Consider the following 15,522-nt stretch of genomic DNA (forward strand, 5'->3'; position numbering starts at 1 on the left):
CCTTCTTTATTCCCAATCCTACACGTTCTTAGTGAACTTCGCTTTATTGAAAGCCTTCCTAGCTGCTATCCAGAGCAGCCTTATCTCCGCCGTCCACCATCTTGTGTATCGACTGAGAGGTTTGCTCTCGGGACAATTGCTATGTAACATTTGTTAAGAGAGTTCGTTAGACAGAGGGCTCAACTGTTTACGGGGGGCGCGCTCCAGACACCAACTGGCTGAAGGCGTTGCAATTTATCCTACGAGTATCTCGATAAGGTGTTTGTATCGGTTTGCTTAGGTTAATGGAGACGTGACAGCCCTAAACTCCAACACTGTTCCAGTTAATTACTCTAACCTCCTCCCTTATTATATTGTAGAAAGTGGGGTGATTACACTTGTTACAGGTGGTGAGTTTTGTGGATAATAAGTAACTAAAAAGTGGCTCACCTCTATCGTTGATGTTCAAGCTGTTCCACGCCATGTGGTGTGCATTGGCGTCACACCATCAGCCATCATACTCGTTGCTTCGCCCAAGCATTGAGTTTCCAGAAGGATATTGGCCGTGCATCGTATGGCATGTACGAAGATGGGAGGATGAGGTTGGGTGGTCCCCTCTGCTCTCACATTGCCTTGTTATGTATACAAATCTCAGATTTTTAATTTTGTAATTAGAAAAGTATCAAAATTTGTACTGTACAAAAGGAAGAAGTGTCCCTATAACCTTTAAAAAACTTGCTGAATAATTTCCTAAAACGTAATCATAAATAATCCAATAAGTAACAGACTTTTATTTTGATTTAATATAAAAATTTCATCGATGTTACCACCAGCACGCTTTCTTTCAAATGAAAATATGGCTGTCAAACAATCGAATTGCCTGCAATAAATATCAAGCAATAAGCGCTGACATATATTGCAGCACATGAGAAATAGGCGGTCTCCATTGGAAATATATTTTGTGACATAGTTTTCACGACATTAGTGTTTTCCTGTGGAGACAGGGCCTAACGCGTTGTACAAGCAGACAAATGGCAAGCAAGGTAGGGGTTTAGAGCTACTAAATATTTCAAAAGTTTGGCTATATCTCCACTAGGGATGTTAATTTTTTCCGTTTTTACGATCCAGGGATTTTCGGGATCTCGTTATTGCATTCCCGGAATCCCGGGATTAGTCCCGGGATAAAGAAATTCATAATTTTTCAACAACTTAACACTAAAAAATTGCATCAATATTGTTTGAGAAGCTCTCCTGCCATATACAAAAGTTAAACTGGGATTTTTTTTTAAGATTCTGGGCATTTTCTTCTATATAAAAAAATTTTAGAACACACTTTGTATGGAAGAAAATGTGTAACACCGCCAGCAAAGAAATAAAATGATAGAAAATCAAGGGTATATTAAGCCACAAGAAACTTGCACTTTATCAAATTACAATTTAATGGGCTATAAAACTGGTGAATATATTTTGCATTTTTTTTTATTGTACAATGTTGATATAATAAAATCACCTCACGAAAATACGGGTTTTTAGTTTTTCTCTCTTACGTCAGCATTTTTTAAGGACTTTATAATTTCAAAGATATAATTAATTCCAAAAGTTATTTAAAAATAGAATGTAGAATAAAAATAGGATGTAGAAAAAAATATGGGTACCAAATAAAAGAGAAAACTCTATAGAATTTAAAAACATTTAAATTTGTTTCGTTCACCAGGACGAATAGGTATTCAAAATGCCCTCTTAATCAATTATATTTTTTAAGCTTATAAAATTACAATGAAGATATTCGAGGATGTTGTCGAGTTTATATTAGTCCTAAACATATATTTTTTTTCAAAAATGAATATTGGAAAGGATACAATTTTAAAAGGACATTTTCAATGCCTACTCGCCCTTATACGCCAACAAATCTAATCTGTTAATTCTACAGAATTTTTTCTATAATTTGATACCTATTTATTACTAGTTTTCTAAGTACGTTGCACTGAGTTTTTTACATAAATCATTTTTTGAATTACTCATATTTTTCAAATTTCAAAGACCTTTTATTGATTTTTTGTGTGTGAAATTGCCTGTCGCACCAGTGAAAATTACAAATCCCGAAAATCCCGAGATTCTTGGCAAATAATCCTGGTATTTTTGGGACTTAAAAAACACCGGGATCCCGGGATCCCGGAATTAACATGCCTAATCTACTCATATAAAATTTTAAAATTACCAATCGCTTAAATTTACACTTTGTGTAATTCCACTGGTTTTCTCAAGGTATAATATTAAAAACATTTAGGGAAGATTTAAGGATTCTAAGTCCCACAATAGTACTGCCAAAATCTCTATAAAACATTTATATATGAAGCACGAAGTTACTTAATAGAAATTAGAGATATTTAACAGCATTTATGAGAAAAATATATATTTTTTTTAACTTGGCATAGTTGGGTGCATATTCTAAGTTTCGGCCAGCATATTTCAGCTCACCCAAATCTAGTTGTTGTTATTGTTACAACAACCCCGCCCAGATTGCTTAGTCCCTCAATCGCTGTCGTCAAGCTCTACTAGAGCTAGCCCCAGAAAGCGTGCAGCCTCGATGGGGTCATTCCATAGGGACAGGGGCGTCAGTAGGTTGGGGTTCAGTGGGCATGAGAAGAGATGCTGTGATTCGTGGGGCGTCTCTCCGCTTTCCGGGCATTCGTTTAGCACATCTTCATTTATTCTGCTCAGGTATGAGTTCAACCTGCTGCAGTAACCACAGCGCGGTTGGGCTATTGTGGTCCGAGTCTCGGGAGGCAGACGAAGTTCCGTCTCGTTCAGGTCTGGTGGTTGTGTGCCCAGAACGGCATTCACAGGTCGAGAGTTTACATAACTCGAGACTGCCTCTCTGTGAATGCCGTTCACGGCCTGTCGATAAGCTGTCTTGTCCAGAGGTTGTTTTATGAACCTCCGGACTTCGTCCGTCAGTTCGTAGAGATGCCTGCTGACGTGCCTGGGCGAGGGCTCTTCTGTAAGCAATTGTCTATTTGGGTGACCACGTCTGTAGCTCTGCCGCTTGCAGAGCATTGTATTATGCTCCTTCCGTCGGGTCCAATAGCTTTGGAGGCTTTCGCCTTCCCGATAGCTAACCTTACTTCACTGCTGGTGAAAACAAGAGGCGCACTAGGCGTTGGCAGTTTGTGCAGCCTTCTGTTCAGTCGACGTTTGGCTTTATCCACCGGAGGATGCAGTATGACCTGTCGGCTAAAATAGCTCGCGCATCGCTCCGGGTCCGACGAAGCGTGGTCTCCAAAATTTATTTCAACTCTGTCATCACGCTTCGTCGGGTTGGACAATGACCTCACGGTTGACCAAGGGTAATCGAATGGGTTTTGCATGGGAGAGCTGACGCTTGTTCCTGAATAGAGATCCAAGTTGGTGTCCCTCAGGTTTCTGAACGGTGTGCTAATCGGAAGAGCTTTATCCAAGGAGAACAGAAAGTACCTGTAATCTAAAAAGGAATGATGGTTTAGCCCTCCAGTCTAAAATGCGACGTACCAGAACTGAAAAAAAACAAAAAGTAAGGGTATATCTTTTACTTCTTGATTGCCGCTGACGCCAATTGAATAAGCCAGGCAAAGCCAAGTCTTTCCCCAACTGGTCTTTCCTTCGAATAGAAGGCTTTCCTCTTCTTCTGCTACCAGCATCGTAATCCGCGTTGTATCTGGCACAGAGGTTCCCAAAATTTGTTTCTCGTAGACAACTTTCAAAATATTTCTGGTTTCGATGGACACCTGCTGCCACATGTCTACCATATTCACAAAGCTCGCCAAAAAATGCGAAGATTCTAACGATGGAATATGGAAGCTTATACAACAAACAGTCGCTGACCTTCTTAAAACAGAGTTTGTATAGTCATTAAAGTACGCTCTTGCTTTAAGGAGTTATATTTTTTAAGAGCATTCTTATTTCAAAAACTCAACTCGCAACTCGACTCTAAGTGATACGTTTACTCCGCGCTGGTAAATTGGCTCGTAGTGGCTGCCATAAAAATATAGTCACAACGTTCACCGTTTACTGAATTATAGTATTCTAACGCTGCGTATAAAGGAATTCTCGTTCTCAACATATAGGTGGCGCTTTTTAGTAAATATTAAGTTTTCCACGGTGGAGAGAATACAGAAGGTGGCGCCGATGGCAACACCGCTAATCGGCTCTGAGTGAATTTGACAGAATTAGCTGTTTTGCTGACGTCACAGTCGAGATGACAGCAGTAGTGATGTGCTGAGTCAGTACTTATAAGTATTGATCGATATTCGGTACCGATTTAAAAAGTATCCAATGCTCTCGATACTCGGCACCGAAACATAGGCCAAAAATATGGAAAAACGGTTCAGGGGAGACTCGCCTATCAAAACCCCAATGGAGGGGCCAATAGAGCTTTTAATACTGATTCAAATGAAAGATATATATTTTTTAATATTTTTATTGAGCTTTATACCACAACAACAAAGCAACAAAGTCTAAGCGGTAGAAGTTATAGCAGCTATTTCGGAGATCACCACATCTCTTCATCAGACTTCTTTTTTCTAGACTTCAGCAGGGATCGAACCTGCGTAATCGATGTTCAAAGTCAGAAGCGTTAACCACTGAGCTATGTACATCCCGTAAACTCTTGTTGCTAATTCATTTTCCTTATTCAACCAACTACTATCAAGTGCAGCTGATTTGCCGCTATTTAAACTCGACAGCGTGGTTGTTGTTGTCAATTCTATACATCCATTTGCTTATTTGCTTTTTTGTATAGTTTCAGGCAGGCTCTTCCTAAAGATATATATATGAAAGATATATATATGAAAGATATATATATGTCGGTTCGAGGCCATAGTACACAGAAACTCTTTCTTATTTGAAGCATTTTTGTTCCAGCTGAACCGGACGATATCATTTTTGCCTGGGGCAAATTCTGTAACCAGTTAGAGACAATTTTCGAATCGGTATCGGTTTTTTGGCGTATGATATGAAATATTTTTACGTCAACAAGTGCGATATCGATTCGAAACTTGTCGCTAACTGTTTACAGAATCTCCCCTCTGAAAGGCTTCTTCATACGCCAAAGCATTTTTCGTGAACCTTGGATCGACTAAGGTTGAAACTGATAAAATAATATTTCTCTGTTGCGATAAGTTCAAGTGTTCAAGTAAGATATCATATAAATTAGTAATGAAAGTTTTTTCTAAACTTGAAATTCATATAATGGCGAAGGTTTAATGTAAAGAATCGGTATCGGGTACCGAAAAGGAAGCACTGGGTACCGAAAACTTTTTTAGGTATTGGGTATACGGTTGCCAGACGTACAGATTTTATCAGTACAGTACTGATTTTATCAGTACAGTACTGATTTTTCAACTCTTGTACTGATTTTATTAATTTCTTCAATCAGTACGCTAATGTCCTGATTTTTCAAAATTTGTACTGAATTTTCAATTCAAACAAAATACTTTAGGATTTTCTTAAGGTTTTCACATAACGTTGGAACTTCTTTAACCTGTTGTTGTAAAATGTAAGAAGAAAATAATTTAATTATAGTTAACATGTTTTAGATAATGTTTGATTCGCCCAAGAAATTAATTATGGGCATATCGCCGGGTTGTTACGTACCAGTTGCGATAATATGATGGAGCTTAAATTATTTAAAAAGAAGACTGACATTTTTTTGTCGAGTGTTGTTAATTATCTCCATGATACAAATATTTAAAGGTAAAACCGCTCGCTCAATTCGTCGGCCATCATTTATTTTTTGAAGTTTGTCTACTTTATAAAATTGAAATTTTCAGAGCAACTCAAATGCCAAACAAAAGTAAAATAAAAAACAAATGGATGAAAATATTCAATNTTACGTACCAGTTGCGATAATATGATGGAGCTTAAATTATTTAAAAAGAAGACTGACATTTTTTTGTCGAGTGTTGTTAATTATCTCCATGATACAAATATTTAAAGGTAAAACCGCTCGCTCAATTCGTCGGCCATCATTTATTTTTTGAAGTTTGTCTACTTTATAAAATTGAAATTTTCAGAGCAACTTAAATGCCAAACAAAAGTAAAATAAAAAACAAATGGATGAAAATATTCAATTTTTTTTATTTATTTGAGACTGAACGTGAGAATGTATTTTTGAGTTTGAAAATTTGAAAACATTTTTGTTATGTTAGCACACTTCAAATATGTTCTCAGTGGTTAACCTTGTGTCATGGTTATCTCGAAAATAACTTTCAGTTTAATAACAACAAATTTGAATATTCGTTTATAACTTAAAACTCCTTTCTCAATTTTCTGACATTGTAAAAGAGTTTTGCATACAAGACATGGAGTTAGATACTCCTTTTAGCGAATTCTGACTCTTTCAAAGTTTTTGCGTAGTTGAAAAAATTATTTAAGCTATGAGGAAATATAGGTGACGTCCTTAAAGAGTGGTACTTTTTCACAGTTTGAAAAAGTATTTAATTTTGTNCAAATTTGAATATTCGTTTATAACTTAAAACTCCTTTCTCAATTTTCTGACATTGTAAAAGAGTTTTGCATACAAGACATGGAGTTAGATACTCCTTTTAGCGAATTCTGACTCTTTCAAAGTTTTTGCGTAGTTGAAAAAATTATGTAAGCTATGAGGAAATATAGATGACGTCCTTAAAGAGTGGTACTTTTTCACAGTTTGAAAAAGTATTTAATTTTGTTTTTTTTTAATACCACACTCAAACAAAGCAATTGAGAGGATCTTAAGTATAAAGTTTGTTTCCTTGCGCAAAGAGAGAAACGTATTGAATTCTTTGACTATTTATTTATGTACCAAAATATTGTTAAAAAGAAGAACTCTGGCGTTTTAAAGCATTTTCTGTTACTTAGATTCATAATTTTGCTTTGAATAAAACTGTACTGAAAAGTACTGATTTTTTAGCATGAAAAAGTCTAACGTACAGATTTCGCCCACCAAAAATCTGGCAACCCTAATTGGGTACCGACAATTCAGCACATCACTAGAGAGCAGTTTTATTTGCCGCTCTCAGTTGTCAACTCTACGACGACGTCACGCCAAAGTTACTCTCACGAATTCTGCTGCAATCGGCGCAGTCTTGTATTCTATCATTCTTGCCCATTCCTTAATGCGCAAATGAATAAATTAAAAAAAAGAGGTTTCAAGATCTAAAAGTTTTTTAGCTTACTAGAAGTAGTATAAATGTAATTTAGCAAAAAAAAGTGTTATCTATTCCACAAATATGGTAAAGTCCGAGCACTGGCTGTTGAGCAAAACTTCGCTGCTTCGCACGCAAGCGCATGTGCGTGAGTGCCCACCTCTGATTTAAATACTTAAACCCACATACATTATTTTCAATTTTATTCAAAACTAGTCCATACCCGGCGTGCTTTACTGCGCCTTAAAAGTATTTTTGTATTGTTTGATACCCGTATTGTAATATTTTATTTATTTTACCAATTTAATTAAATACAATTTTTCAAACCGATGGGAACCCTCCTCAAAAATAATTCCGGCAGTAAACTTTCCTGCACCTCTTCAGTTTAATGCCCATAATGCAACATTTTATTTATCTTATAAATTAAATTAAATTACAATTTTCAAACATGCGTAGGGACACGATATCGAACCGAAAGTATCGATATGGTACTCATTTAAAGTATCGCTTTAAAAATATCGGTTACTCATTAATATCGGAATAAAAAGACTCGATATTCCAAATATCGATACCAAAAACCAAAAAAATTATCTGAATATAGGTCCGCATATTGGCCGCTGGGGTGTAGTGGTTAGAAGTGCGCAAACCTTGGAAATTAAAAACAGCTTCCCATAAAGTACAATCGCCGTTCAGAGTCGACATAAAACTATAGGCACTCCCTTTGTGCCACAACATTAAGGCCCACGCGACAAATCGGAGAAGAAGTTCGGCGAAACACTAACTTATTGTGTAAGCGCCGGACTTTATTATTATTACAACACGTAGAGATTGAGGTGTTGACTTAAACACCGAGGCCGCGGGTTCAAATCCCCCACATGCAATCCTAACCATAGTACAAATTTCTGCACTTTAAGCCCAATTTATATCGGGAAGAATTGTTACAGGCCAACCTTATATGCGTGCGTAAAAAGCTAACTCAAATTCCAAGATTTGTCTTGCGTGACATTTCGATTTGATGTTTATGCTCAATTGGCATTTTGGCGCGACTATGAATTCAAATTTTTCTCGGCAAACTTCTGTAATTTTTACAGAAATGCAACTCTGAGAAATCACGCACGCAAACAGTGTTGCCGCGAATCATTTTTAGCGGTAGCCAAATTCTGTTAAAAAAAGGGCTAAAAGAGAGCTAAAAAAAGTCGTTGTGGCTAAAAATGGTAGCTAAATTTTTTACTTACATACATATAAATATATAAGTATTAGGGATGTCAATGATGATGATTTCGGGATCCCGGTCTTTTTTAAGTCCCGAATATCCCGGGATTAGTCGATTTAAATCCCGGGATTGCTGGAAACAATTTTTTTGTTAGCCAATTAAATTTTTATCACAAATATGCCCTCTCAAGGGCAAATTAAGAATTTTTTGCAACCCTTAATGCTATAATTTCTTTAAGATCGCATTACCATCAAAAGAAGGTGTTGCCGCCAAAACACCCATCGCCCGATAACATATCACCCATCGTCCGATAAACAAACGACCCATAGTGGAAAAGAAAAAAAATGACACATCGCCAAAAGTACGTGTTCGAAAAAGGAAGACAAATAGACGAAATTTTTTTAAAGCTGTGCTTTTCACAATTAATGAAATAAACGTGAATTAATAGACTGCTATAGAAAACAAGGACTTTTCTTTCTTTTTCCCCGTAACAATTCTTTAAAAAAATTTCAACCTAAATCATTAACTGGGGCCGAGCTCACCTGCAAGTGTACGTGTGGATTCATACAAGTGAGCGTTTTCAGCAGAACGACATAACGGCATCGGCCGGTATCGGCATATACATAAGTAGATCGAGAAAAATCCAGAAGCGCAATTCTTGAGACTTCCAGCAACGGTTCTTTCATACAAGCCGTCAAATTCAGACACTCGCGGCATACGTATACATTCACTTGGGCAAACAAGCGATCGCAAATTTGAGCGTTTTAGCAGCGTAGTCACAAGGCATGTGCGTATGCAAAGTTTGCGGGAAACAGTCAAATAAAGACGGCACAGAGAACTGGGTACAGTGCGACAAGTGTGAACTCTGGTACCACTTTGAGTGCGTAGGTGTAGACGAGAGCGTACAACATCAAAATTGGAACTGCTCCCTTTGTACCGAAGGTGGCGATAGTGCAAACGTTCTTTGCACTCCCGAAGATCCAATGTCACAAACACCTACAGCCACGACCACCGCGCCTCACGAAGTACCACGTGGTCCGGTCCCACCACCCGAAGCAGATGTGATCAGCGATGACCATCGAAGCGTTCCTATGGGGTTGAAACTGGATGAACGTGCTCCAACGCAAGTCGCATTTAACTCGTCACCAGCCAACGACGAAACAAACCGTCAACATCGACTCGCGTTGGCAATGTTAGAGGAGAAAAGAGCCGCGGAGGAGCGCTACATCGAACAGAAGTACCGACTACTTGCCAATATGAACTCGGCAGGCATGTCAAGCTTACAGATCGGAACAAGCAGCGGTCCAACAAGTTCTCAAATAGCTGCGCGACAATCTATTGCAAAAGACTTGCCACCGTTCAGCGGCGACCCCGAGGAGTGGCCTATGTTCGTTAGCACCTTCGACCATAGCACTTCAGCCGCAGGCTTTTCCAACGTTGAAAATATGCTGCGATTGCAGAGGTGCCTGAGAGGCAAGGCTCGCGAACTAGTCAAAGATAAGCTGCTCTTACCAGATATGGTTCCCGACGTCATCGACGTACTAAAAACGTTCTTCGGCAGGCCGGAGTACATCTTAGAGAGAACGATTGAGAGGGTAAGGAAGTTGCCACCGCCTAAAGACAAACTAGAATCTCTCATAGAATTCTCGTTAGCCGTACGCAATATCTGCGCCACAATGGAGACATGTAAGCTGGAGGCGCATTTCAACAATCCAATGCTGGTAAAAGAGCTAGTAGACAAATTGCCCAATCAGCATAAATTGAGCTGGGCGATGCATCCGCGGCGAGGCACTTCACCAACCATTAAAGAATTCAGCGACTGGCTCTATCGAATGGCGGAGGCGGCCTCTACGGTAGTATCACCCTCGTTCTACAAAACCAGCTCAGTCAACACGCATAGCCAAGGTGGGTGCACTCCGTCGAGAACCCCTCCTCCAAAGAAACAGGACATTCCGCAAAGGGATAACCGTTCCCAAGGACCAACTTGTGAATCGTTGGACACGCAACCCAAGCGTTCGACAATGAAGTGCATCGCGTGCGGTGAAGTTGAACATTGCGCTGCACAGTGTGGGAAATTCCATAGCTTGTCCGAACAGCAGAGGTGGGAAACAGTAAAAAAAGGTGGAGCGTGTTATCGATGCCTTAAACCCCATCGCAAAGGGTGCTTCTCAAAAAAGAGTTGCGGCATAAATGGCTGCTCTCGAAAGCATCATCCATTACTCCACAGCGAAGGTACCGAAACTCCCGTCGACGCGGAAAAGGACCAAGCCCACGTGAGCACGCACCGAAGTAACAACTCCAGTAGCCAATATTTCCGCATCATGCCCGTGAACCTTCATACAGCCAGCAAAACCATTAATATTTACGCGTTTCTTGACGAAGGTTCTTCCGTGTCTCTCATTGACGAAGCGGCGTTCGAAAAACTCGATATCAAAGGAGTACCAACACCTATATGTTTGCAATGGACCAGCGAAACTACACGCAACGAAAGTGCATCCGTAAGGGCATCAATACAGATCTCGGCTCCAAATACCGGCAAATTGTATTGGCTCAACAACGTACATACTATAAAAAATATCGCTCTACCTAAGCAAACGATTAACGTAAGTGAACTTCGTTGTAAATATCCGTATTTAAAAGGCATACCACTCCAGTCATATTACGACGTTCGGCCAACTCTACTTATTGGGGCCGACAACTGGAAGATTGCTGTTCCACGCAGAATTCGTGAAGGCAGAAGGGACGAACCCATCGCTTCTAAATGTTTACTTGGATGGAGCGTACAAGGTACATCGACCGCATCGAGTTACGTGACTATGCACCACTGCGACTGTAGATGGAAAGAACTGCACGACATAGTAAAAGACAGCTTTAGCCTAGATCCCGTAAAAATTCACAACGTACAGTCGGCCGACGACCAGCAAGCGATGGAAATTCTCGACCGGACATGTATCAAGGTGAATGGCCGATTTGAAGTCGGCCTTTTATGGCGCAACAGTAATGACACGCTACCAGAAAGTTACACCAACGCGCTCAGTCGCCTTAACTGTCTGAAAGCTAAAATCAAGCGAGAGCCAGATTTGTACGACAAAATTTCTGTGCAAATTCGTAACCTATTGCAAAAGGGTTATGCGGTCGAGCTATCGGAAACGGAGATTACCAACCAGAACAAGCAAACTTGGTACTTGCCAATTTTCATAGCACTAAATCCCAATAAGCCAAACAAAATAAGGCTCGTTTGGGACGCAGCTGCGAAATCTCACGGGGTCTGTCTAAACGACTTTCTGCTTACCGGACCAGATCTCTTGAATCCACTTATCGAGATTCTGCTCGCGTTCCGGGTTGGCCAGGTGGCGGTCTGCGGGGACATCGCGGAAATGTTCCACAGAATCAACATCCGCGCGGAGGACAGACATGCCCAACGGTTCCTATGGTATGACAAAGCCAGCAACAACGTAAACGTGTACGTAATGCACGCAATGACCTTTGGCATAAGTTGTGCGCCATGCATTGCTCACTACATACGTGACAAGAACGCAGAGTCATACCGCCAGCAGTATCCTCAAGCATACGAGGCCATCCGAAAGGCTCACTATGTCGACGACTACATCGACAGTAAGGACAGCGAGCAGGAGGCTCTCGACGTGGCAACTCTGGTTCGCAAGGTTCATCAAGCTGGTGGATTCGAAATCCGAAATTGGACCTCGAACTCCACTGAAGTCCTTATGCAGTTCCTCGATGCCGACTTCGCAGCGCAAGCGCCAGTCCAATTTGGTGGCACAGAAAAGGTGTTAGGTATGTATTGGGTGCCACAAACTGACGTTTTCAAATATGTTCTCAGGTTCGCCCGGCTGCGACGTGACGTACTGATGGATGGCCTAATCCCCACCAAAAGAGAGGTCCTACAGGTCCTCATGTCAATTTTCGACCCCCTGGGGATACTGTCGTGTCACACAATCGGCTTAAAAATACTCCTCCAACATGTGTGGCGAGCCAACATAGGATGGGATGAAGAGCTGCCTGAGTCACTACACCACCGCTGGCGTCAGTGGAAGCAACTTCTGCCAGATGTAGAGGCAATCGAGATTCCGAGATGCTATTCCCCGAATCTGACTAAATCGACTCGGGTAGATCTCCACACGTTCGTCGACGCGAGCGAATATGCATACGCCGCGGCCTCTTATGTGCGAGTACATCGAGACGACATAGTCGACGTGACACTGGTGGCTGCAAAAAGTAAGGTCGCACCGCTGAAGCCGATGTCCATCCCACGTATGGAACTCCAAGCCGCAGTAATGGGTGTACGTTTGGCTCAAAAGATCATCAACCTACGTGGTCTGAAAATCGGAAGCGCCACATACTGGTCCGATTCCAAAACGGTGTTACAGTGGCTAAAGATGGACCCCCGTAACTTCCAACAGTTCGTTATGCATCGCGTCGGAGAGGTCCTAGAAAGCTCCAACAATACACAATGGCGATGGGTTCCAACAAAGTGGAACGTGGCAGATGGGGCGACGAAGGTCAATAGTACGGTGGGAACTAAGCAGTGGCTGCAGGGGCCAGAGTTCCTGAAATTGTACGAGAGCGAGTGGCCGCAACAACCACAGCATTTCGAAGAAACAGATATGACGGAGCTGAGAAAACACTTACACGTAACTCGAAAAAATTATGCCATAAAATTTAACGTGGAATATTTCTCAGAGTGGCGTCGCCTATACAGAGCAGTAGCAACATTCCTCTTGTACTTCGATCGATTGAACGCTAAACGACTCAACCGGACCAAACCGAACAATATTACTCCGGAACTGATCAAAAAGGCGATCAACCTACTCTTCAAGCAAGCGCAGGCTGAAGCATATTCCGCAGAAATTAGTTTACTACGTGCAAAGCTATCGGTAAGCAAACAAAGCAGATTGGCTGGATTAAATGTTTACCTCGATGAAAACGGGATCATGAGGACTCAAGGTAGAGCCGACTCCATCAACTGCAGGAAAGACGCTATCGTTATGCCAAGGGAAAGCTACATTTCGTTCCTAATAGTAAAGGCATATCACGTCGAAAATCACCATATGGCTCATGAGACGACCATAAACAACGTAATGGCCTCTTATTACGTGCCACGTTTGCGCGTTTTATACAAGTCTGTGCGTAAATCCTGCCAAAAATGTAAGATAAATAACGTCGTGCCTGAACCTCGACAAATGGCGCCAATACCCGCAGCGAGATTGGCCAGCTTCGCAAGACCATTTACGTATACAGGCGTCGACTACTTCGGACCCATACTGGTAAATGTCGGCCGGCATAAGGAGAAGAGATGGGGTGTGCTTTTTACTTGCCTGACACTCCGAGCAGTACACTTCGAAATAGCTTACAGTTTGGATACTAGCTCCTGCATCATGTGCTTACGCAATTTTATGGCACGCCGTGGTACGCCGATGGAAATATACTCGGACAACGGCACGAATTTTAGGGCCACCGAAAAAGCTGTACGAGAGGAGCTGATGAAGATCGATTTTGACAAGCTAACCATAAAATACGACCGCATTAAATGGCGCTTCAACCCACCCGGCGCACCCCATATGGGAGGCGCCTGGGAACGACTCGTCCGAACCACGAAAATAATTTTGAAAGGCATCTGCCCGATGTATTCTTTCAACGACGAAAGTCTTCGTAGCGCGCTGATGGAAGCAGAGTATATTATCAACTCGCGCCCGCTGACCTTTGTAAGTCTCGAGTCATCGGACGACATCGCCCTCACTCCAAATCATTTGTTGCTGGGCTCGACAGATGGCTACAAACCTGTTTGCAGAGACGAGCTGGATCTAAGGCAACGCTGGCACCAAACACAACTCTTCGGTGATCGATTCTGGCACCGCTGGGTAAAGGAATACGCTCCAGTTCTTACTCGACGGGTCAAGTGGTTTTACAAATCTATGCCAATAGCCGTTGGTGACGTTGTCATTGTCATCGATGAAAAGCTACCACGGAATCTATGGCCAAAAGGACGCGTCACCAACACGGTCATAGCTAAGGACGGTCAAGTTAGGCGCGTAACCATACAAACTCAGTGCGGTATTATGGAGAGGCCAGCGACAAAGGTGGCTAAATTAGACGTCGGCTTAGAAAGAGGTAAACAACCCTAGGGTAATTTACGCGGAGGGGGATGTTGCCGCCAAAACACCCATCGCCCGATAACATATCACCCATCGTCCGATAAACAAACGACCCATAGTGGAAAAGAAAAAAAATGACACATCGCCAAAAGTACGTGTTCGAAAAAGAAAGACAAATAGACGAAATTTTTTTAAAGCTGTGCTTTTCACAATTAATGAAATAAACGTGAATTAATAGACTGCTATTGAAAACAAGGACTTTTCTTTCTTTTTCCCCGTAACNTTTTTTGCAACCCTTAATGCTATAATTTCTTTAAGATCGCATTTCCATCAAAAGAAGGAATAATTTTGCTTCGCTCAAAATGGAATAGGTGATGCACTTATACATTCATTTTTTACTTAAATGTGTTAACTTTTTTATTATTACTTAAATATACTGATAATATCTTAAATTGATCTCAAACAGTGATTTAAAAAATTTTATATAGTTACATAGGCAATTACTGCTGTACCAAATACAGTCACTTACAAAAATATTTTGCATAAATTTTCTTGCAATATTCAAAATATTTTTCATGGTATTTTTTTGTTAATTAAAAAAAATATATAGCTCATTTTACAACAAAAATCATGTAAATCAAAATTTCACACTTTAGAGAAAGTTGGTTTAAGTTCACCAAATTATCATAAAAATATCAAACTTTTTAATCATAATTTTTACAAAAAATTCTATTATGCAGTTTTATAGCCCATTCAATTTAATACAATAAAGTGCAATTTTAAAGTTGCTAAAAACTCCCTTGATTTTTGAATTTTTTTTACTGACGATGTTGGGCATTTTCTTCCTTATAACGAATTTTTTTGTAGCAAAAAAAAATATAAAACGTCAACGGGATATTTTCGCAACTTCAAAATTGCACATACATATATATTTTTTTAAATTAACAAAAAAAAAATACATACATACATATATGTTTGTCAAATTTTATGTTTGTTTTTTGTTGATTGAAAATACTGATTTATCGCCTTAATAAATATGTAAATGAATTACAAT

The 15,522-nt window shown here is 40.4% G+C and overlaps 1 protein-coding gene across 1 annotated transcript; it reads left to right on the plus strand.

Annotated features, from left to right (window-relative positions):
• The first annotated feature begins 9,140 nt into the window (after positions 1-9,140).
• LOC108358836 (uncharacterized) lies at positions 9,141-14,498 on the plus strand. The gene has a single exon (XM_017610328.1). It carries the CDS (start codon positions 9,141-9,143, stop codon positions 14,496-14,498), a length of 5,358 nt encoding a protein of 1,785 aa, XP_017465817.1.
• The last annotated feature ends 1,024 nt before the right edge of the window (positions 14,499-15,522 follow it).

The sequence above is a fragment of the Rhagoletis zephyria genome, unplaced genomic scaffold (assembly GCF_001687245.7).
Source record: "Rhagoletis zephyria isolate East Lansing unplaced genomic scaffold, Rhagoletis_zephyria_1.1 Rzeph_scaffold_00302, whole genome shotgun sequence".
In the NCBI taxonomy this organism is placed as follows: Eukaryota; Metazoa; Arthropoda; class Insecta; order Diptera; family Tephritidae; genus Rhagoletis; species Rhagoletis zephyria.

Coding starts and splice junctions, on each gene's coding strand:
- LOC108358836 (XM_017610328.1), top strand. CDS start 9,141: ATGTGCGTATGCAAAGTTTGCGGGAAACAGTCAAATAAAGACGGCACA.